The sequence below is a fragment of the Piliocolobus tephrosceles genome, chromosome 1 (assembly GCF_002776525.5).
Source record: "Piliocolobus tephrosceles isolate RC106 chromosome 1, ASM277652v3, whole genome shotgun sequence".
Lineage (NCBI taxonomy): Eukaryota > Metazoa > Chordata > Mammalia > Primates > Cercopithecidae > Piliocolobus > Piliocolobus tephrosceles.
This window is the reverse complement of record NC_045434.1, coordinates 6,967,901-6,992,234: the sequence shown is the minus strand read 5'-3', so window position 1 is coordinate 6,992,234 and position 24,334 is coordinate 6,967,901. Positions and strand designations below refer to the sequence as shown.

Here is a 24,334-nt window from a genome sequence, read left to right as displayed (position 1 = left end):
TTTGAGACCAGCCTGGTCAACACAGTGCAATCCCATCTCTACTAAAAATATAAAAATTAGCTGGGTGTGTTGGTGGGCACCTGTAATCCCAGCTACTCAGGAAACTGAGCCAGGAAAATCTCTGGAATCCGGGAGGTGGAGGGTGCAGTGAGCTGAGATTGTGCCATTGCACTCCAACCTGGGCAACAAGAGTGAAAATCTGTCTCAAAATATATATATATATATATTTTAACCTAATATATCCAAAATATTATCATGTCAACATGTAATCAACATCAGAAAGTTATTCACTGTCATTCTTTTTATATATACTTTTTGTTCTAATTTGCCAAAATGCAATGCAGGCAACACATCTCGATTTAGGATAGCCACATTCCAAGCACTCAAATGCTATATGTGGCTGGACACTAGGACAACACAGCCCAAGACAGAGTATTCGGCATTACTCTTCTGTGTTTGACAACGGAACAGTTTTTTTGAGGGAGTATATCCCAGGACTAATGTTCTCTAAAAAATTATTTAGGATGTAATACTATACACTTGTGTAAAACTTAAACATAATTTTGTGAAAAGTTTATTTCACCAACACATGTTACGTTTCTAAAATATATCCTTGGCATATCAGGTCAACTCTGATTACTTCAAAGTTATTTGCCAAACTACTTCTTATACATAGAGGAATTTCTTTGGTTTAGGGTCTGTCAGGTTTTGCAAGAAAGTTAAAATCTTCAAACCCCAAATCAAACTGAAACAAAAGAGAGTAAAATAAGACAAGATTGAGATGAAGAGGGGAGATAAGTACAGGCGGGAATAGAACTCCTGCCTCATTTTCCCCATTTTTTTCAAATTCGACATTCTTTTTATTTACTTTTTTGATATACAAAAAACTGTACGTAATTAATGTATACAACTTGATGAGCTTGGTCCTTAATTTTTTCACTTTGTGTGACCTCAAGCATTTGACCTTTACTTCCAGAATCTTGGTTACTCCCTTTTTAAGATGAAGGATTTTGAACTAAATCATCTCTGAGGTCTATTCCAGCTCTAACACCTGTATTCTGATTTGTGCCTTTAAGAACAGTAAATAGGCTATATTTATTGATGAATACATGAGCATTAATAGGGACAAAATCATATTTTCCTGTTGTAACAAGGACATACTTAATAGTTCATAAACTGAAATTCACTCAATTCTCTAGAGTGCTAGCAGGCAAAACAGAAAATTATGAAGATAATTTGTTTCAGTTTATTGAGAAGTTTCAAAGCTTCTTACTCATTTCCCCCTAACTATTCCACTGTTTGATTTCAAAGTGATTGAAAGTCAACAATCTCATATTTGCAACAACTTCAATCGGAATTCCAGAAAACTAGCTAAAAAGCGATATAGAGACATGCATAATATGAGGAAAGGAGTTTGGCTGAATATTTCCAATCACAGCAAAGCCTGAGATTAGAGGCGACGTCTGAAATATGAGATGCTTGCTTCTTTCCCAGGGTGCTAATAATTACAGCAATGCAAGAGTTTGCACAGTGGAATCAGTTGGATATTTCCTTTTTGAGATGAGAATAATTGATTTTTATTCATCTGTTTTACTAGCAAATTATACTGAAATAGTTACCAAACAGTTGTCAAATTCCATTTAAGTGAACTTATTTTAACATTGTTATGAATAAAATTCTCTACCATACTGTTCCCAGAAAACAATATTTCAATTTCATTAAGTGAAGTAAGAATTGAAATTTCATTGTTTGCCTCTTTCTCCATTTCCTCAGCTGCTGAGAAATACCCCAGTGTGAAAATGCACTTTAACCACAAGCTGTTGAAATGTAATCCAGAGGAAGGAATGATCACAGTGCTTGGGTAACTATGGGTCAGGTTTTGGACTTCAGAGGTGAAAGCTGGGAGTGGAGAATTGTATCCACAAACTTTGTTCTTTGCCTCTTTTGAAAGAGTTAAAAGATTATTGAAAGGATCAACCAAATAGTTTCTAGATTCAAGGAATTTTAGATTGAAAATAGGCCCTGATGCCATCTGAACGCCAATGCCAATAATTCTTAATTCTCATACTCGCTCACCTTCCTACTGTACTGTATTCCACACTAGTGACTCTAATGTGCTTCAAACTCTCTCCTCTCTCACAAATACGTGACCCTCCACTGCTGTCCTGTTCTCTTTCCAGGTGCTATTTCTCTGCCTTTCCTCGTATGATTCTATTTCCTCTAAGGTTCCAAGCCTCGTATCCCACTCTTGCGATATGCTATGGATCCACATGCATGGGTTCAACAACCACATCTCTAAGATGAATGTTTCCAGTCCAAGCCTCTTTCTTCGTTCTAAATCCTTATAGAAGCTCTAATCAATTTATGTTAATTTCTCATCACACATCCTTGCTGGAACATCTTGCCATTATCTCAAACACATCTAAAACTTTGATCACCTGCTTCTCCCGGATCACATCCCATTCCTGACTTCCCCAGAACTAATGCCCGAATAATTAGAATCATTCATGATGTGTTCTTTCCCCTGTCCTCTCCCATTAAATCTATAACACTCCTCAGTATCTCCTACTTTCTACGGGCTTCAGAGTCTGTCTTCCTCCTTCTAGCTGCAGGACAGTACTTCTGGCTGTCATCCCTGCACATGTAATATAATATGTTTCCATCACCTCATCCCTGTTTTCTGCTCCCTTTGGCATTCTGCCTTCACTTCAAAAGGAAGTTTTCTTAAATTGCACCTCTTCATATGTCATTCCCCTAATAGAAAAATTCAGTTTCCCTTTTGCCAGAATAATGTTTTGAAATATTTTATCTTAACATTCAGGATTCTCTTCTTTTCCTCTTCCTTTCTCGCCCTACCTTGTATTCTTTTCTTAAGCTTTTCTTCTAATACCTCTGCTCAAGCCAAATGTATTGTTAGAAAATCCTGGTCACATTCCTGTGGTTGTACATACAGTCATTTGTACACTTGGAACACTTGCCCTGTTTTCAAGATTCTCCGTCTTCATGCAAAAATCTCAAATCCTGTCACAATTCTGTGGCCTACCATGTCTTTATTAATCAGTAGGGTGTTGTGCTATTCTCATTAGCAAATGTATGACTGGAACAAGTGTTTTCATCTAAATGTTACATCTATTAACTCAAAGCTCCAAATCAAACATGTAAAAGTGAGCTTTCTAAGTTATCTGTGGAGCCACTACTTCTCATACCCAGAGGTACATCATCATTTTCACCACTAGACATATTTTTCTTTTGGATGTTTTGTTCTGTTTTTCAGATCTGACAAAGTTCCCAAAGATGTCACTTGTGACCTTATTGTAGGATGTGATGGAGCCTATTCAACTGTCAGATCTCACCTGATGAAGAAACCTCGCTTTGATTACAGTCAGCAGTACATTCCTCATGGGTACATGGAGTTGACTATTCCACCTAGGAACGGAGATGTAAGTCCTTGCCCTTTCTCAACGCCTTCCCACAACCCTTGCACCATGAGTGCAAATGCATATTCTAGTGCAGTCGTTCTCAGCAACATGTCTTGATCCATTTTGAGGCCTATCAAAAGAACTTCGTAATTAATAATAAATTGGATGCATAGGTATCTTTTTAATAATACAATTATCAGTCCTTTCTTTTTTGATATGCTTTCTTGAGTGAAAAAGAAAGCAGAAGGCTGGGCATAGTGGCTCAGGCCTGTAATCCTAGCAATTTGGGAGGCCAAGGTAGGAGGATGGCTTGAACCCAAGAGATCAACACCAGCCTGGGCAGCATAGGGAGACCCTGTCTTGGTAAAAAATACAAAAATTAGCCAGGGATGGTGGCACACCCTGTGGTCCCAGCTACTTGCGAGGCTGAGATGGAAGGACTGCTTGAGCTGGGAGGTCAAGGCTACAGTGAGCTGAGATTGTGTCACTGCACTCTATCCTGAGCAACATAGCCCAATCCTGTCTTCAAGGAAGGAAAGAAGGAAGGAAGGAAGGAAGGAAGGAAGGAAGGAAGGAAGGAAGGAAGGAAGGAAGGAAGGAAGGAAGGAAGGAAGGGAGTCAATATGGGATAGTGTTGTTAAATACTAAATATCTGCCAGTAAAATCCATATTTTCACATTTCCTTACCTTTCTATTTCATCCTCATGGTCAAAATGCATTCGCTAATTTTTTAGTGCTTTTTGCACTGGTTTTCAGATAGCTTCTATTCTCATGGCCTAGAATCTGTAACTCTGGATTATAGGATAACAGAATTCTGCTGAAAAATTGTTCCACACTTAAGAAGAACTGTGCTTGCTAGATTTAAGAAAGCCCTTTATTTTCTAGGTATACATAATAAATAGTAATAATTGATGGTTTTAAAAAATGTCTCCACTCTTTTAAGAACATTGTTTAGGCATAGCAATGTGACTCAGACATGGGAACATTTTGCCATGGCCCAAAAACAATCTTACGAGACTTTCTCTATTTTTCTTTGTGTCTTTTTTTTCTTTTGTTCTTAATGTAATGCATGAAATAGGCACTTGCACTCCTCTGATGGATGGAGTAGGGGCAAGAGATTGGGTAAATGGCTTTCTACCACTAGTATTACTGTTAAGAAGTAATTGCTTTTCATATGTATTCCTGTTGCCTATTCGACTGCACTGTAAGGTCAAGAGTTATGCACGTACTCATTTCTGTGTCTGTGTGTTGGGTTTTTTTTGGGAGTCTGAGGCTAAAAAAGCACGAAAGGCACAGTCCCTTCAGCTAAGACACAAATAACTATGATACAGTGTAAAAATGTTTGCTGCAAGACTATGCTGTTTTTTCAGTATTCTTACTACGTAAGATATACATGGAAGGTGCTCTCGAAACATCTGTAGAAAATAATACAAATTTGAAATAATTGGAAAATTGTTTGCATATTTCCATGTATATAATACCCCTGAGAACCTTCAAAAATTTGGGTCACTTGGGTCTTTAGGTCAATTGATCTACCCAAGCAATTAATACTTATTCAGGCTGTTATTGCATTAATAGTAATTACAGAGGAATTACTAAAGAGATAAGACTCTTCTCTATTATTTATATTATAGGAAACAAATGATAAGAAGCTTGTTTCTAAAATTTTGGTTTGGCTCATGAAATTTAAATGTAAGACTTTTCTGTCCAGTATAGATAAGTTCTGAAATAAGGCAAAAGATAAAGTAAAAAAAATTATATAAGTATATACATAATGTGTGTATATATTATACATGTGTGCATATACACACATGTACACATCTAGATATGTACATGTATGTGTACTTATATACCAGGTATAATTATACCAGGTGTGATTCAAGATTTGAGAACATAAGGTTTCCCTCTCTCCCTGTCTTTTTCCTTACATATACACACACACACACACGCACGTATTCCGAAAATTTGAATTATACCTGGTGTCAAAAAAACCTACCTAAGGTTGAGTTTATAAAGACAGAACACAAAGTGTTTTCTAAGACAACTTCTATTTTATGTGGCAATAGATGTGCATATCATCGTGTATATGGTACTGGTTTTAATTACTGTGGAAACTGTTATAAAGCTGAGTCCGTTTTATAGGTTTGCTATATAATTGCACTAATCAATCATATATTCTTTTTTCTGCAGTATGCCATGGAACCTAATTATCTGCATATTTGGCCTAGAAATACCTTTATGATGATTGCACTTCCTAACATGGTAGTATAGAATTTTTTATCAACTGTAATTTTGCATCTGTAATTAACGTTGTTTATTACTTACGTTTGTACTTAGAATGTATATACCTAATTGATCTCTTCATTGTTTAATCTATTTAGTGATTATAGCTTTGAAACTTTGGGATGACTGAGGAAAAATCTGAAGGATTTCCAGTTATTTACTTTGGAAAGGAGATTTAACTTAAATGAATGGGTAACAAGAGTTTATGTGTGGTGGTGCCTATCATCTCCACTGAAGACAATTTAGGAAGAAATGGCCCTCCCAGTAAAACCAAAGAGATTTAGGTTGTCTATTAGGAAGCGATTCAGCCTTTAAGGTCTGTAGTACATTGGAATATGCATTATCAAAAGAGAGCACGGGGCTGGGCGCAGCGGCTCACACCTGTGTTCCCAGCACTTTGGGAGGCCAAAGCGGGAGGACTGCTTGAGCTCAGGAGTTCAAGACTGGTGTGACCAACATAGCAAGACCTTGCCTCTATCAAAAAAAAAATTGCCAGGCATGTTGAAATGCGCATCCCCAAGTACTCAGGAGGCTGAGATGGGAGCACTGCTTGAGCCCCGAAGGTGGAGGCTGCAGTAAGCCATGATCATCCCATTGCACTCCAGCCTGGAAAGCAAAGCAAGACCCTGTTTCAAAAAAAAAAAAGAGAGCATGGCTTTTCTTTCATTAGACCCTACAGACTTTTTCCTAGGTAGATATAGCTGTTTCCCAGGTTGGGGTCTTTTTCTTTCTGTTGGTATCTGTCCTGGGGTCCAGGGCCTAGTAATACTATCTTAAAAGGAAGAAAAAGAGATGTCAAATCTAACCAACCTATTACTAGTTTAAAGAATGTAGGCTGGTGGCTCACGCCTGTAATCCCAGCACTTTGGGAGGCCGAGGTGGGTGGATCACCTGAGGTCAGGAGTTCCAGACCAACCTACCAACATGGAGAAACTCCGTCTCTACTAAAAATACAAAAAATTAGCAGGGTGTGTGCCTGTAATCCAGTTACTCGGAGGCTAAGGCAGGAGAATCGCCTGGACCCGGAAGGTGGAGCTTGCAGTGAGCTGAGATCACCCCACTGTACTCCAGCCTGGGCGACAGAGCAAGACTCTATCTAAAAAAAAAAAAGAGTGTAGTATTTGCTGTGTGAAAATGGAGAGTTTACAATATAGAAATTGTCCTAATAATCAAAGAAGCTGGAAAGCACCCCTGGGACTCGGCAGAGCTTTTCTTTGGGAGCAGTGGAACAAAGTGACAGTGCCTTCCCTGTCTGCTTGGACATTCCTTCCAAAAGCTCCCTGGTCACAGCAAGAAGTCCTGTGATTTCAGGATCCACCTGCAGTGCCAGCATCACTTGGCCTCTATCCCCTTTCACTCTGTTTCTCTTCTTCTCACAGAGCAAATCATTCACATGTACTCTGTTCATGCCCTTTGATGAGTATGATAAACTTCTAACCAGTAATGATGTGATAGATTTCTTCCAGAAGTACTTTCCGGATGCCATCCCTCTAATTGGAGAGTAAGTTGCAAGATGTGCCTTTTGCTGCACTTGTTTGAATTATTCCAAATTCAAATAAAGGTTTTGCGCCTTATTTCAGTTTGCATTAAACATGATGGATCGTGCAGTAACCTGGACAGAAACCCATATTAGACCAAAAGTCTAAGTGGATATTGTGCTGTGAGCAGGAATTCTGAAAAACACCCATGCCATGGCCAGTTCCTCCAGGAAAGATGAGTCACCAATGTCCCGAGGCTTTTGTACATCTTATGCAGGTTCCTCAGGCTCCTTAGGGCTTGGTGTGCCACAGGAACTGGCTGAACTTTTTTCTACTGGTAGATACACAAATCTTTGGCACAGCAGATACATCTGGCAGCCTCAGGTCTTGGATCCTACACCTACTAGCCACGTAAGCTTTCCCATATTCCACTCATGGTAAAAGGTTGATAAATAGTAGAACCTATCCCAAAGGGTTGTTACAAGGACTAAATGAGATCATGTCTATAAATCATTCAACACAAGGCTTGGTGCATATTAAGTTGTCTATCTAGACACCTCCAATGATGTCTTCATGAAGGCAGCGCAATGCTACAGAGAGTATGCCTTAGTCAGTTCAGTGAGCCATAATAAAACTACCATAGACTCAGTGGCTTATAAATGACAGAAATGTATTGCTCACAGTTCTAACGCCCAAGAAGTGTAAGATCAAAGCACTAGCAGATTCGGTGTCTGGTGACGCCCCACCTCTTGGTTCATAGATGAGTCTTTTTGCTGTGTCTTCACATGCTGGAGGGGGCATGGGATCGCTCTGGGGTCCCTTTTATAGAAGCACTAATCCCATTAATAGGGGGGTCCACTCCCAGGACCTAATCAACACCCAAAGTCCCCATCTCCAAATACCATCACATTGGAGGTTAGGATTCCAACCTATGAATGTTAGGGGAGCATAAACATTTAGTCTATAGCAGAGCAAGATTTTAATACAACTTCTGCCCCTTACTTCCCTGAGTTTCACCTTTAAAATGGGTATCTACCATAGGGCATTTGTGAAAATTAAGTGAGCTAATTATGTAAAAGGGATAACCCACTGCTGGCCCATACCAGGTCTTTAAAAATTGCTAGTCACTTTCTTTCCTGAAGACTAATTTAGTCTCTATGGATCCCTCCTTCTCCAACTGTGAAGAGAAATCTCTGCACACCAGAATTAGCCCTTATGTACTTTCAAACTGGTTTCATGGCTATTTTTTGCCTTTCCAGCCAGATTTAAGATTCTTGAGGCTAGGTACTATTTGTCAACTTAGAGCTTCTTCAACACTTCTACAGATGCTTTACAAATACTAGGTTTTTTGTTTGTTTTTCATTATAAGAACCATGTTGTACAATAGATCTCTTGAACTTATTCTTCCTGTCCAACTTAAAGTTTGTACCACTTCACCAAATGATTCCCATCCCCCAAATGCTACTTTTATTACTATTATCCATTTCCAAATACATAAAGATTCACATTAATTTCAATTTTGGTTTATTATCTTCTAATCAAATACACAGCAGCATTTGCTCAATTTTTTTATGGAAACCTAAAATACACTGCTGTATTTGAAAATCTCATGGCCCATGTGCATGATAATAAAGTTTTAATAACATATGATACAGAAATATTTAAATTATTCAAATACAGCCAAACTCTTATTTTTAATGTTATGAACGTTGTTGCAGACCAAGAAGGTAATCAGAATAATGGAATTTTAGGACTGGAAGACTTCATTTTTTCCCTCTTCTCTTTTCTTCTTGGCATTCTTGTGTATTTTTCAACAAAACTTCGTGATAGTTAATTTAGTAAATCTGAAAGAATTTAGCAGGATTTAATACCTGATTTGATGTCTTTACATTTGGATTATTTTCCTTTGAAGGAAACTCCTGGTGCAAGATTTCTTCCTGTTGCCTGCCCAGCCCATGATATCTGTAAAGTGCTCTTCTTTTCACTTTCAATCTCACTGTGTACTGCTGGGGGATGCAGCTCATGCTATAGTGCCATTTTTTGGGCAAGGAATGAATGCGGTAAGTTGTTTTTCCCTAGGTAAGTCCCTGAAATATTTCTGGGTCAGTCTCAGCTAACAAGTCTTAAATAAAAAACATGTCTAAGACTATCCCCACATAATCCCTGAAAGCACAGTCAATTCAGCAATCATACCAGCTGTGTAGCTAGATTGATCACCAACTCTAATCAGAATTTGGATTACTCAATCCAGTAATCCATAGTAGAAAAAAGCAGAAAGCACAATGCACTCATCCATTGGTATCACCAAGGGATCAGCTCCAGGACCCCTGTGGATACAAAAATCCATGGATGCTCAGGTCCCTGGTGTAAAATGGTATAGTTTTTGCATATAACCTACAGAGAATCTCCCGTATGCATTTTTACTCCTAATATTTTTAAATTTTTAATTATTATGGCTATATCCTAGTTTTATATATTTATGTGATACATGCAATATTTTGATTCAGGTGTACAATGTATATGACCATATCAGGGTAATTGGGGTATCTGTCACCTCAAGCATTTGTCATTTATTTGTATTAGAAACACCCCAATTCCTCTCTTTTAGTTATTTTGAAATATACAATAAATTGTTGTTAACCCCATTCACCCTATTGTGATGCCAAATACTAGATCTTATTCATTCTATCTAACTATTTTTGTATCCATTAACTGTCTCCACTTTATACTTCCACCCTACTACCATTCCCAGTCTCTGGGGAGCATCATTCTATCTCCATTAGTTTAATTTTTTTTTAGCTCCCTCATATGAGTAAAAAATAATGTGATAATTTTCTTTATATGCCTGGTTTATTTCACTAATGTCTTCCGGTTCCATCCACGTTGTTGCAAATGATGGTATTTCATTCTTTTTTTTTATAGTTGAATAATATTCCCTTGTGAATATGTACTACATTTTCTCTATCCGTTCATCCATTGATGGACATTAGGTTGATTCCATATCTTTGCTATTGTGAATAGTGCTGCAATAAACATGGGAGTGCAGATATCTCTTCATCATACCGATGCTCTTTCTTTTTGGATATTTACCCAGCAGTGGGATTGCTGCCACATATGGTAGTTTTATCTTTAGTTTGTTGAGGAACCTCCATGCTGTTCTCCATAGTGGTTGTACTAATTTATATTCCCACCAAATGAGAGTTCTCCTTTGTCCACATTTTCACCAGCATTCGTTGTCACTTGTCTTTCAGATCAAAGCCATTATAACTGGAGTGAGATAATATTTCATTGTAGATTTGCTTTGCATTTCACTGATGATTACTGAAGTTTAGCAATTTTTCATATACCCACTGGCCATTTATATGTCTTCTTTTGAGAAATGCCTACTCAAATATTATGCCCATTTTTAAATTGGATTATTCATTATTTTCTGACTGAGTTATTTGAGCTTCTTATATATTCTGATTAATCCCTTGTTGGATGGGTAGTTTGCAAATATTTTACTTTGTTCTGTGGGTTGTCTCTTTACTTTGTTGATTGTTTCTTTTGCTTTGCAGAAACATTTTTTAGCTTGATATGATCCCATTTGTCCTATTTATTTCTGATTTCTCTATTCTGTTCCAAAGGTCTATGTGTCTGTTTTTTTCTTTGGCTGCCTGTGTTTTTGACGTCTTACTTAGAAAATCTTTGCCCAGATCACTGTCTTGGACTGTTTCTTCAATGTTTTCCTCTACTAGTTGAATAGTTTCCAGTCTTAGATTTGTCTTTAATCCACTTTCATTTTATTTTTGTATATGGTGAAAGATAGTAGTCTAGTTTCATTCTTCTGTATATGGTTATCTAGTTTTCTCAGCACCATTTATTGAAGAGACTGACTTTTCCCCAATGTATGTTCTTGGTACCTTTGCTAAAATTGAATGTGGATATATTACTGGGTTCTCTATTCTGTTCCATTGGTCAATGTGTCTGTCTTTATGCCAATATCATGATGTTTTGGTTACTTTAGCATTGTAGTATAATTTGAAGTCAGGTAATGTGATGCCTCCAGTTTTGTTCTTTTTGCTCGGGATGGCTTCAGCTATTCTGTGTCTTTTGTGATTTCCTATAAATTTTAGGATTATTCTTTCTATTTCTGTGAAGAATGACATTGCTATTTTTATAGGTATTGCATTAAGTCTGTAGATTGCCTTGGGTAATATGGACATTTTAACAATATTGATCCTTCCAATCCATGAGCACGGAATATCTTTCCATTTTTTTGTGTTCTCTTCAATTTCTTTCATCAACGTTTTATAGTTTTCACTGTAGAGATCGTTCACTTCCCTGGTTAATTCCTGGGTATCTTATTTTATTTGTAACTATTGTAAATAGGATTACCTTCTTGGTTTCTTTTTCAGATTGTTTGCTCTTGGTATATAGAATTGCTATTTATTTTTGTATGTTGATTTTGTATCCTGTAACTTTACTAAATTTGTTTATCAGTTCTAATAGTGTTTTTGGTGGAGTCTTTAGGTTTTTGTAAACATAAGGTCATATTTTCTGCAAACTAGGATAATTTGACTTCTTCCTTTCCAATTTGGATGTTTTTTATTTCTTAACAGAAACAGAAGCTTCCATTTATGAGTGCTACATGCATTTCAGGCATGGCCTCCAACATTGTGTAAAACCTGTTAGAAATTCCAGGGTTGGCTTTTTTTTCCCCCCACCAGTTTAGGAAATGGAGGTTCAACAATGAGAACACTTGGACACAGGAAGGGGAACATCACACACTGGGGCCTGTCGTGGGGTGGGGGGAGTGGGGAAGGATAGCATTAGGAGATATACCTAATGTAAATGACGAGTTAATGGGTGCAGCACACCAACATGGCAAATGTATACATATGTAACAAACCTACACGTTGTGCACATGTACCCTAGGACTTAAAGTATAATAATAATATAAAAAAACCCTAAAAAATAAAAGAAAGGCGATCGTTAAAAAGTCAGGAAACAACAGGTGCTGGAGAGAAGGTGGAGAAATAGGAACACTTTTACACTGTTGGTGGGACTGTAAACTAGTTCAACCATTGTGGAAGACAGTGTGGCGATTCCTCAAGGATCTCTTTCTTTTCTACTTTTTCTTTCCAAAGGAAAGGGAAACCTGATTGACAAGGTTAAGTAAAACTATGAGCTGATTAGATGTTGAACACTACTGCCTTCATGGAATTTTTACTATTTTGGCTAGAAAAAGAATTCAGAAAAGAAATAGTGTTTAAAAGTTGAACATTCATTTCAAGGAATCCTAAACTAATTTGTGTGTGTGTGTGTGTATATGTGTGTGTATGTGCTAATAGCTTCATAATCATTAATCATATATTATTTTGGTTATTGGCATATATTCCAAGTAAAAATAGCTTGTGAATCTAATCAATTATATTTTCCACAAAGCAGCAGTAAACATTTTGTTTTATAAAAACATAAGAAGACATTAATTGTAGCACAGTGGATAAGTGCCTCGGAGGCATTAGAACACTTGGTTTTAAATCCTGGCCCCAGAATTTACTGCCAATATATTCTTGCGCAATTTACTTACTTTATCTTTACTTCCTTATCTATAAAATTGAAATTTTAGGCCGGGCGAGGTGGCTCATGCCTGTAATCCCAGCACTTTGGGAGACTGAGGCAGGGAGATCACTTGAGGTCAGGAGGTTGAGACCAGCCTGGTCAACATGGCAAAACCCTGTCTCTATTAAAAATACAAAAAAATTAGGCAGGTGTGGTGGCAGGTGCCTGTAGTCCCAACTACTTGGGAGGCTGAGGCAAGAGAATCGCTTGAACTTGGCAGATGGAGGTTGCAGTGAGCCGAGATTGTGCTACTGCACTCCTGCCTGGGCGACAGATCAAGACTGCATTTCAAAATAAATTAAAAGAAATCAATAATTCAATTTAATTAAATTGGAATTTTAATAATGTCTACCTCAGAGAGTTGTGAAGAGTAAATGAATTAACTTAAACAAAAGAATATAAAACTGTTATCTCAGCCCCATATGGTATCTCTCACTTCTATACTATTGAGACTATGTAATTGATTTGACAAATAAATCTGCTTGTTTCAGATGTAATCTTTATAATTGATGTGAAAAATATTTTATTTAAAAAATATCTTTAGGCCAGGCACAGTGGCTTATGCTTGTAATCCCAGCACTTTGGGAGGCCAAGATGGGCAGATCACTTGAGGTCAAGAGTTCGAGACCAGTCTGGCCAATGTGGTGAAACGCCATCTCTATAAAAATACAAAAATTAGCTGGACATGGTGGCGCATGCCTGTAATCCTGGCTACTTGGCAGGCTGAGGAAGGAGAATCATTTGAACCTAACAGGTGGAGATTGAAGTGAGCCGAGATTGCGCCACTGCACTTCAGCCTCAACAACAAAGCAAGACTTCATCTAAAATAATAATAAAAAAGAACAGAAAAAGAACAAAAAGAAAAAAAATCTTTATACTACCTTTAAAGCTGTAGCTTGAATTCCTAGGAAACAGGAAACATTATTTTCAATTCTCTATCCTCTCTGTATTTAGCATAGTACATTACTAATTTTGTGGACTTCTTAATATTGCTTTAATCTTGAGTTATAGGAACTAAATTAATATGTAAGCAGTTTTATCCTATCGTTAAATTGCTCTAAATGTGAATCTTAAAGACTCGAATAGTTTAAGTATAATTCTAAAACGTATGGTAGAGCAATATGATATCTTCTTCTCAAAGAAGTAATGGAATCTATCAAAATTAAAACAGTAATGTAAAATCTTGGTCGAATTTCAAATCACTATGTCATATATATGTAAATTGGACAAAGATAACACAGTCAAGCATGAAGTCTATGGTTTTTTTTTTAGACAAGGTCTCGCTCTGTCACCCAGGCTGGAGTACAGTGGAGCGATCTCAGCTCACTGCAACCTCCATCTCCCAGGTTCAAGTGATCCTCTCACTTCAGCCTCCCGAGTAGCTGGGACCACAGCCACACACCACCACACTCAGCTATTTTTTTGTATTTTTAGTAGATACCGGGTCTCCTCATCTTGCCTAGGCTGATCTCAAACTCCTGAGCTCAAGCGATCTGGTCACCTCGGCCTCCCAAAGTACTGGGATTACAGGTGTGAGCCATCACGCTCAGGCCCAATGGTCATTTTTAACCATAATTCAATACCATGTGACAACTCAACTGCTATGTACTAGTTGAGGATAAACAGTCTATGAATTATCTTCACCAGTGGAAGTTCTGTTCAAAATCGGTAATAAGGGTTTTTTAAATTATTATTTCTAGTTTCTTATTTCTCATTTGTTTTTTTGTTTCAGGGCTTTGAAGACTGTTTGGTATTTGATGAGTTAATGGATAAATTCAATAATGACCTCAGTAAGTAAGGTCAATTTCTCAACTGGACGTGGACTAGCTCTTCTGACTAATTTTGGACTTATTTCTGATCCTCAATGATCACAAACCTGTGATGTATAATGTATATTCTCTCCCCGGGATTACATATTTTTCTAACAGTCTATGCCACCGTTCTCCCAGAGCAGCAACTAGCACCCAGAAAAAGAAATATAGTTTCTTTTGAAGTTTCTATGTGGAGGTCCACAGAGTGATTCATTCAAAGATAAAAGCAAAGAGTACCCATGCTTGGCAGAGATACGCTGCTGTCTCCCTTTTCAGCCTAGGTAACACCCTCTGCCTGCATCTCTTAGCAGCAGTCCCAATGCTTTGGCACCAGGGATGGGTTTCGTGGAAGACAGTGTTTCCACAGACGGGGCGTTGGGGAGATGGTTTCGGGATGACACTGTTCCAGCTCTGATCATCAGGCATTAGTCAGATTTTCATAAGGAGTGTGCAAGCTAGATGCCTTGCCTGTGCAGTTCACAATAGGGTTCACGCTCCTATGAGAAACTAATGCCACTGCTGATGTGACAGGAGGCGGAGCTCAGGCGGTCATGCAGTCTCATCTGCCACTCACCTCCTGCTGTGCGGCCCGGTTCCCAACAGGCCATGGACAGAGGGCTGGGGACATTTACCCTACAACACATCCTCAGAAACACTCTTAGACGCTCCAGTGTTTTTTGCCCTGTCAAAGATTGCATCTAACTCTTTTTTTTTTTTTTTTTTTTGAGACGGATTTCCGCTCTTGTTACCCAGGCTGGAGTGCAATGGCGATCTCAGCTCGCCGCAACCTCCGCCTCCTAGGTTCAAGCGATTCTCCTGCCTCAGCCTCCCGAGTGGCTGGGGTTACAGACATGCGCCACCACACCCGGCTAATTTTTTGTATTTTTAATAGAGACGGGGTTTCTCCATGTAGGTCAGGTTGGTCTCGAACTCCCGACCTCAGGTGATCCTCCCACCTCGGCCTCCCAAAGTGCAGGGATTACAGGCATGAGCCACCATGCCGGGTCATGCATCTGATACTTTCATTTGCCTTCTGATTAAAATCGATTCAGCCAATACATTAATTTTACAGATAATGAACTTTTAAGTATTTATATGTAATTCTGGAAGTAATTTAAATTAAATGTGTCCAATTATATATATTACATATATAGTATAAATACATAACATGCCGGATGTGGCTGGTCTGAAGAGATTATAGCATTCCATGGAAAATTTCTTTTCTTTTTTTTTTTTTTTTGAAACGGAGTCACTCCATTGCCCAGGCTGAAGTTCAGTGGCCACAATCTTGGCTCACTGCAACTTCTGCCTCAGCCTCCAGAGTAGCTGGGATTACAGGCATACACCACCACACCCGGCTAATTTTTGTATTTTTAGTAGAGATGGGGTTTCGTCATGTTGGCCTGGCTGGTCTCAAACTCCTGATCTCAAGTGATCCACCCACCTCGACCTCCCAAAGTGCTGGGATTATAGGCCTGAGCCACCACGCTTGGCATAAATTCCTTTATTTATTATTATTTTCATTATTTTTCAGTTGTTTCTGTCAAATGCTCAGGAGCCAGAGGCCTTTTGTTCCCTCTCTTCCTTCCTAGCCCTCATGTGACTGATTTACACATGACCATGGAGGTGGTTGGAGGGCTTGTATATTACATATATAAAAGAAGGTGCAAACAATAGCCTGAGAACTGGATAACCTTTTCCTGCTTCCCAGCATCATGTGCTTTCAAAAGCCACCTCTGAGTTTACACTTGTTTCAGGTAAAGGATAGACGAGAGAACTGGCCTTAAATTACACCCAGTTTCAAGTCCTGACTTGCCAACTTATTAACTGTGTGATCTTGAGCACATCACTTCATCTTTCTAAAACCTCCGTTCTTTTTCATCTGTAAAGTGGAGATAATACTCTCAACATCAGAGTTGTGAAGATTGAATAATTCCTGTAAAGTTTTAAAAAGAAAAAATAAAGCCCGTCATTAAGTAAGGTCAGAGTAAATGTTTGCTGTTGTGTTTTAGGAAGTCCAAGGACAATGATGCCTGGGTCTGAAGAGCTTATAGAGTTCCAGGACAAATTTTCTCATCTTTTTTTTTTTTTTTTTTTTTTTTTTGGTTATTTCCCTGTCATGTCTCTCAGATGCTCAGGAGCCAGAGATATTTTGTTTCCTCCTTTCCTAGCACTCGTGTGTCTGGTTTACACATGACATTGGAGGTGGATAGAGGGTTTATGCATAAGAACACACTGTCAACGCTGGTTTGGGGCACTAGAGAACAAAGATAAAACAATAGTATAGATTAACTTTGTTGTGATTTTTATTTAATCACAACAGGAAATGTTCTATGTGTATTATCAATAGTCATAGATTGTTAGTTATACAGAATAGTTATTTATAGTTTAAAAAAAATAGCAAGAGCATTGGTGGTGAACACACTGTTTAATTTGACCTGTGTAGAGTTCGGCACATTTTTATAGAAGGTTTTAGAAAGATGTATTATTTAACTTCCAGGTTTGTGTCTTCCTGCGTTCTCCAGATTGAGAATCCCAGATAGTCACGCAATTTCAGACCTATCCATGTACAATTACATAGAGGTGAGTGAGAAGGTTTATTCCATGAGACGGTTTGCTGATATTCTAACAAATGTTCTTTTCTTTTTCTTTGCTTCAGCCTCCATCTCATGCATGCTATATAAGAATACCTACAGATAAGAACACACACACACACACACACACACACACACACACACACACACAGCATTCCGTAGACTTGGGTGGATTGTGACTCTGTGGCCAGTGACAATGACCCACACACACTATCTCTATCTACACTTTAAGGACATTTAGGAGGTAACAAAACCTCTGATAATTCACATGCTTTTATCTTAGATATTTAGTAATATGTTAATTTAATGAAAGTACAACTTTCAGATGTGTTAACATATTTAGAAAATCTAAGAAATGTTGAATGGCCTTTTCACTCATAATGTTATAACTTACATATTTAGAGTAGCATTGATTATCCTTCGGAACCTTATGCACTAGAAAGAAAATGCATAATACCAAAAAGAAATTCATGTTCAGGAAAACTAGTACATTGAAGAAAAACACATTAATTCCATTTTGAACCAGTCACATGAAAAGTTCACAATAAGTGATTGTGATACTAGTTTTAAAATAATAAAATGAAAGGATTTACAGGATAAATTTAAAGCAGAGTGACCAGCTATTTTCCATCTCTCCCGAAGATAGAAAGAAACTGGTCTTCAGCTTGAGCAAAATTGCATCAGATGTGGTAGAGGATGTCCTACAAGATATTGGAGGATTTACGGATGTATCTTGTCCCATCCTTTAAAAACAGGATGGCTATGACACACTATCTGTCCTAAAAAAAGAGTAGGTCCAGACACACATAGCTTTAAACAATCTCTTTTTGCCATAAACAATATTACAAACCAATCACGAAGCAACAGAAAATTAGACAAACCTGGCCGGGCGCGGTGGTGCAAGCCTGTAATCCCAGCACTTTGGGAGGCCGAGACGGGTGGATCACGAGGTCAGGAGATCGAGACCATCCTGGTGAACACGGTGAAACCCCGTCTCTACTAAAAAGTACAAAAAAACTAGCGAGGTGGCGGGCGCCTGTAGTCCCAGCTACTCGGGAGGCTGAGGCAGGAGAATGGCGGGAACCCGGGAGGTGGAGCTTGCAGTGAGCTGAGATCCGGCCACTGCACTCCAGCCTGGGCGACAGAGCGAGACTCCGTCTCAAAACAAAGAAAATTAGACAAACCTTTGAGCTCACAGATTACCTGCAGATCTGGTTAAACAAACCCTCTACTGAAATAGACTTCCTATATTGACTCCTGAGCAAAATAAACTTCCCTAGCAGGCTTCATGTATTTGCTGTACATTTTCAAGGCAACGTCCTATATGACCAACATTTACTAAAATGGATTGGGAATAACATTACGGAAACAAAAAATTATTTGACTACTTTGTGTTTGGCATTGCGATGAGTGGGAATGAAGAATAATACTAAGTCACAGTAAGAAATAAATGTGTTTGTTCAAAAGCATTCTTTAAGACTCTCATTATTGCAGATGCGAGCACATGTCAACTCAAGCTGGTTCATTTTTCAGAAGAAGATGGGGGGATTTCTTCATGCTATTATGCCATCGACCTTCATCCCTCTCTATACCATGGTAAGGTCTGGACTGAAGACTTTTCCTCATTTTAATTTTCTGTTTAGCTGTTAAGGAATATACAAGAATACTTTTAAAACTTTCCTGCAGGTCTCTTTTTCCAGAATAAGATACCATGAGGCTGTGCAGCGTTGGCATTGGCAAAAAAAGGTTGGAACAGATTACATTTTATGAATTTTTAATGTGATGTGTTAAAATGTCATAGTATTATGATTATGTTTGTTTCAGACAAATACGGAAATCATGGGACACCAACTGTTTGGCTTCCAAACAGAAACTGTCCTGCATACACAGAGGGAAGAGTGCTTACTGAACAACATTACAAAGAGGTGGCAAAGAAAGAGAGCTTTTGAAGGGAAGAGTCTCAAGAAAGAAGTTGATGCTAATATTTCTCAACTTTTTACTTTATTTTAGCAAGATGTACTGTTCTTGATTTTTGCTTCGTGCAATATTCTTATGAGTTTAATTTGTAAAGTCGGACAGAACTGAATCACTATTAAAACACCTACTCCAATGGAATGCTATAATACATTCATTTTGGGCAGTTGGCCTAGAGATGCCATTAAATGGAATTCTGATTCCCTAGTCTTCCACTTTGGGGATGTTACAACGTCATTTATTCAACAGACAGTTTTATTTAGTACACAGCACTGAGCTGTCGTGGTGATGAATGCGACCAGTTCACACCTTTCACAAAGCTCGGAGGCTAGTGGGGGATAGAGACAGTGGCACTGGAGAGGGATACACTGCCCCCGAGGAGGACAGGAGGGGCCAGGACAGGGGAAGGTGGAAGACACATGAGAAACATACTTCAGTGGAGCCGGAAGGCAGCACTAGCGTGTGAGAATGGTCAGAGGGTGGAGGCAGGGCTTTAAACACCTGGAATATTATCTTGAGAGAAACAGGGAGCGCAGGGAGGCCAACAGCCTCAGGTCTGAATTTTAGAAAGATGTCTAGATGGAGAATGGATTGGAAGAAATCAAGAATTATCTAAACAAGATGAATCAAATAGGGCCCCCACCCTTCAGGAGCTGAAAGTCTCAAAGGGGAAAAGATGCCAGCAGGCAGTTAGGATGCAGGACACTAAGTGCGGGGAGAGAAATAGGCCAGGATGCCACGGGAAAGCACCTGACTCAGGCTGGAAAGAGTCTCAGGCCACTGTTTACAGCTAGTGTTGGTCTCCATGTGAGTCGTAGTCACAGAGGCCACCACTCTTCTCCTGGAGACTTTTGGGAAGCTTCTGGGAAGGAAGGAATGATGTGTGCCTCCAGCACAGCGGTACTCTTCTTAGAATTCACAGCTCTTTTTCTAAACTGCAAAGGTTTTTTAATGACTGGACAAAAGCTGATTGCCACATTTTTTTCATACAGAAGACCTCGATTCATGAGTTTCTTGGGAGAGAGGGAGAAGGGAGGCTCCCAATCCTTGTCTTTATCTTGATCTTATCGATTCCTGACCTGGTGGTCATGCAATTAAATTGTTGTTTCAGGTTAAAGAACAAAGAGGACATTGTTTACCCCTTTGTTGTTAAAAAAATGAAGTCTATTTTCAGATTTGAATCTCTGGACAAATGAAATGAGAGTTCTTGCTGTCTTACAGGTGATATACAAAGGACTCTTTTTCTTGGGATCACTGATAGCCATCAGCAGTACCTACCTGCTTATGCACTACATGTCACCACGACCTTTCCACTACTTGAGAAGACCATGGAACTGGATAGCTCACTTCTGGAATACAAAACATGTTTCCCTACAAAGGCCATGGACTCCCTAGAACAAATTTATCTCATTAGCAGGTGATAGAAAAGTTTTGAGGTAGCAAATGCTTGATTTCTCTGTGACCAAAATTAAGCACGAAAAAAGTTTCCATTGCCATATTTTATTCACCAATGGAAGATAGTGATCTGCTTATAATTAAACTGAATGTACTATATCTCTGTGTTAATTGCAATTACTCGGGGTGGGGGACATTTTAAAAGTTGAAACATACAACTTCCTCTACATTATACACACTCAGGTTGAGTCACTCTAACTATAAAAGTGCAATGACTAAGATCTTTCGCTTCTCAGAGTGTAAGGCCCAAGATGCCTCAGGGAAGACCGTAATCATGCCTTTTCTTTAAAAGACACAATAGGACTCACAATAGCATTGGCTCAACACCTGGGACTAAAAATCACAACTTGCCTAGCATGTTAACTGCACTTTTCTATTACCTGAATGGAACTTACCTAACCACGGGGCTCAGATGTACTAGATAAAACCAGAAATGTAAATAAGGAATTCAGGGGAGTTCCAGAGACTTACAAAATGAACTCATTCTATTTTCCCAGCTTCAAATACAAGTCTTACCACCTGTTTATCTATCATCTAATCTATCTATCTCTATTTATTTATGTATTTAGAGATCAGGTCTCACTTTGTCGTCCAGGCTGGAGTGCAGTGGCATGGTCTTGCTTCACTGCAACCTCTGCCTCCTGGGCTCAAGCAATCCTCCCACTTCAGCCTCCCAAATAACTGGGGCTACCAGGCTCAGCTAATGTTTTGGTATTTTTCAGTAGAGACCGGGTCTTGCCATGCTGCCCAGGCCAGTCTCAAACTCCTGGCCTCATGTGATCTGCTCACCTCAGCCTCCCAAAGTGCAGGGATTAGAGGTGTGAGCCACCACTGCCAGCCCAGAGTTACCCTCTAAACTTCACTAATATCATACTAAGTGAAGGACAGGAAAGGGTTTTATTCATAAATTAAATGTCCACATACGCAAAAGTGGAAAGGAAACAAGGGGAGACAACTTTTATAGAAATACAAAGCCATTATTTTATTCAATTTCAGACCCTCAGAAGCAATTTACTAATTACTCTTGGACTACATACTGCAGCAGAACCAGCAATACACTTGATTTTTAAAAGCACATTTAGTGAAAACATTTTCTTTGGTTCATCCTTCTTTAACAGGCTGTTGAGTCACTGAGAAGTCCTTCAAACATGATTATGAAGATGAAACACTAGAGTCATATAAGCAATACAAATTGGGCAATGGGCCGGACGCGGTGGCTCAAGCCTGTAATCCCAGCACTTTGGGAGGCTGAGACGGGCGGATCACGAGGTCAGGAGATCGAGACCATCCTGGCTAACACAGTGAAACCCCGTCTCTACTAAAAAAAAAAAAAAAAAAAAAATAGCCGGGCGAGGTGGCAGGCGCCTGTAGTCTCAGCTACTCAGAAGCCTGAGGCAGGAGAATGGCATAAACCCGGGAGGCAGAGCTTGCAGTGAGCCGAGATCACGCCACTGCACTCCAGCCTGGGCGACAGAGCAAGACTCCATCTCAAAAAAAAAAAAAAAAAAAAAAAAAAAAAAAATTGGGCAATAAGATGATTCAGTGTTTCTTTTCTATATTGTCAATGAAATCCTTGAGTTCTAATAATCTATGTTTAGTTTGTAGGGAAAGAAAAAATAATTTTTCCTTCTACCCACTTTAGGTTCCTTTGCTGGGGCCCCTATAACAAAAGACAGATTAACAAGAGAAAAACAAACATAAGTTTATTAGCAGATATATATATAATATATATGTGGGAAATACAGGTGGAAATACAGGGGAATGAGCAAATCTCAAAGAGCTGGCATCTTAGAACTCCCTGGCTTACATAGCGTCAACAAAGAACAGTAAATGTTTAGAAAACCAACAAAACAAAGAAAAAGAGCTTTGAGTCTGTAGGGGCAGCAGTTTGGGAGAAGCAAATATATGGGAGTTTGCCTTGTAGAGTCCTCTGGTGCTGGTCTCCAGGCTGACAAGGATTCGAAGATGTCTCTGAAACTCCTCTTTGTCATAGTGCACATATAAAAAGTCTTTTGTTTCCAACAAGAGGATTTTCTTTTTCATTCTAGAATTATCTCCTTGATAACTTCATCAGACATAGGACATGACACTGAATAGAGTCCAACAGCACAAAAAAATTCAGTATGTTCTAGCTACTTCACACATGTGTATGCGACAGTTATTTTTACAGTAAGGTATTTTCGAGAACAATGTATTACGTGTTTTGGAAAATAGAGTAATTTAAAAAATATATTTGAAATGAAAATCTCCAACACATTAGAAGATGATGTTAGATGCCCATGGTCTGCCACAAGTGGTTTTTTCATTATGTAAAGCACCCGTTGAATTAAAAGAATTTATTTTTGTTCAACCTCTTCCTGAGGCCCAAGAGCACATGGGCAATTCGGATTTCCTGCTGGACCACAAAGTTCTGCTGATATTACATAGAACGGGTATTCCAGACACTTCTTACGATGGAGGTCTAAAAGTGGCATCCAATGTAAGGCCCCATCTTTCGTTGCCATTCTTCATTCCTACAAAGGACGAACTTGGATCACATCAACTTTGGACCCATTGGTTTTGTCGCTGTCATCAACTGACAGTGATTCATCACTGGTGATGATAAAAATGATGGAAGAAGAGTTGAAAGTCACTTTTTTCTTTGGCCTGTCCCCATCTTTCTGTGACATCACAATAGGTCTGATCTGCATTTCACTCCCAGCTGCTGGTAGGTCTTTAGCAGGCCGCTGGCACCTCAGCAGTCGGAGGCACAGGAGCTGCAAAAGGGATCTTCGAAACTGGGCAGAGACAAAATAAAGGGGAATATGAAGTAAAAGTTGGGCACTCATCTGGATTAACATTCAAGGAAATCAGTTGAGCTGAATTTGAGTTGTTTCTTGTTTGTTAGCGGGTGTGGATGAGGGGTTATGTGGTCATGCTCAGATCTACCTAAATCACCCCGGAGCTTTATGTCTTTTCTTCAGTCTAATTCTTATTAACCAGTATATGTAGGACCATTTCAGTACCTTGTAATCCTCCAAGCTTCAATCTGCACACACTTTCTATAAGGACAGGTACCACTATTAAGAGATTTTGAACATTAAGTCAGTCCACAGATATTTAGTGGGTATCTACTAGGTGACAGTCACTGTGCTATAATTAGAGATTTTTCACTGTAAGCAACAAAAACAGACAAGGCTCTTCCTGGCAGAGTTTAGAGCCTGGTGTACTTGCTAATGTTTCTTTAATTAGGTGAAGAATTTTTTCTATCGAAATTACTAATAAGTTGGGGAAAAAATACTATGGCAGACAGCACTAATGTCATCAACAAACATAATTCTTCTCCGTGTCCTGGGTACAACATCAAATAATATTTCTTGGTCTCCTTTTGGCTTCTCCTCTCTGCTGTTCCTCTCGACAAGAAACTGGGGGCCAACGCGTAAAGATCATAATATCGCACAATGGAAGGGACCTAGATTCCTAAATGACTGCACAGGACAGATCCCATCTCCTCCACCCAATACATTATTAGACTGTGAACTATGACCTGAATGAGCAATAAACTCCGTATTAATTCACTGAAATGTTGGGGCTGCTTGTTATAGTAGTCAGTCCATCATGACCAGTAAAACATACATCAAAAGTTAATGTAATTGTTATCCCCATTATTTAGAGCAAAATAAATGGTGAATATATGGACTTTCTCAGAGCAGGAAATACCACTTAAAAATATAATA

The 24,334-nt window shown here is 38.8% G+C and overlaps 2 protein-coding genes across 2 annotated transcripts in view; one reads left to right on the top strand and one right to left on the bottom strand.

Moving 5' to 3' along the window:
- KMO (kynurenine 3-monooxygenase) overlaps positions 1–20,584 on the top strand; it is a 54,278-nt gene extending 33,694 nt beyond the window's left edge. The window contains 11 exon segments of the mRNA XM_023216185.1: positions 1,774–1,861; positions 3,275–3,440; positions 5,610–5,681; positions 7,082–7,203; positions 9,093–9,240; positions 14,517–14,574; positions 17,096–17,178; positions 18,684–18,785; positions 18,876–18,935; positions 20,385–20,522; positions 20,525–20,584. Coding sequence (XP_023071953.1) covers positions 1,774–1,861; positions 3,275–3,440; positions 5,610–5,681; positions 7,082–7,203; positions 9,093–9,240; positions 14,517–14,574; positions 17,096–17,178; positions 18,684–18,785; positions 18,876–18,935; positions 20,385–20,522; positions 20,525–20,584 — 1,097 coding nt within the window.
- A 1,714-nt stretch (positions 20,585–22,298) lies between these two features.
- The window catches only part of OPN3 (opsin 3), a 47,116-nt gene continuing 45,080 nt past the window's right edge, over positions 22,299–24,334 (bottom strand). Inside the window, exon 4 of the mRNA XM_023216184.2 lies at positions 22,299–23,395. Within this exon, the coding sequence (XP_023071952.1) occupies positions 23,132–23,395 (264 nt within the window). The 3' untranslated portion in view covers positions 22,299–23,131. The remainder of the gene's footprint in view (positions 23,396–24,334) is intronic.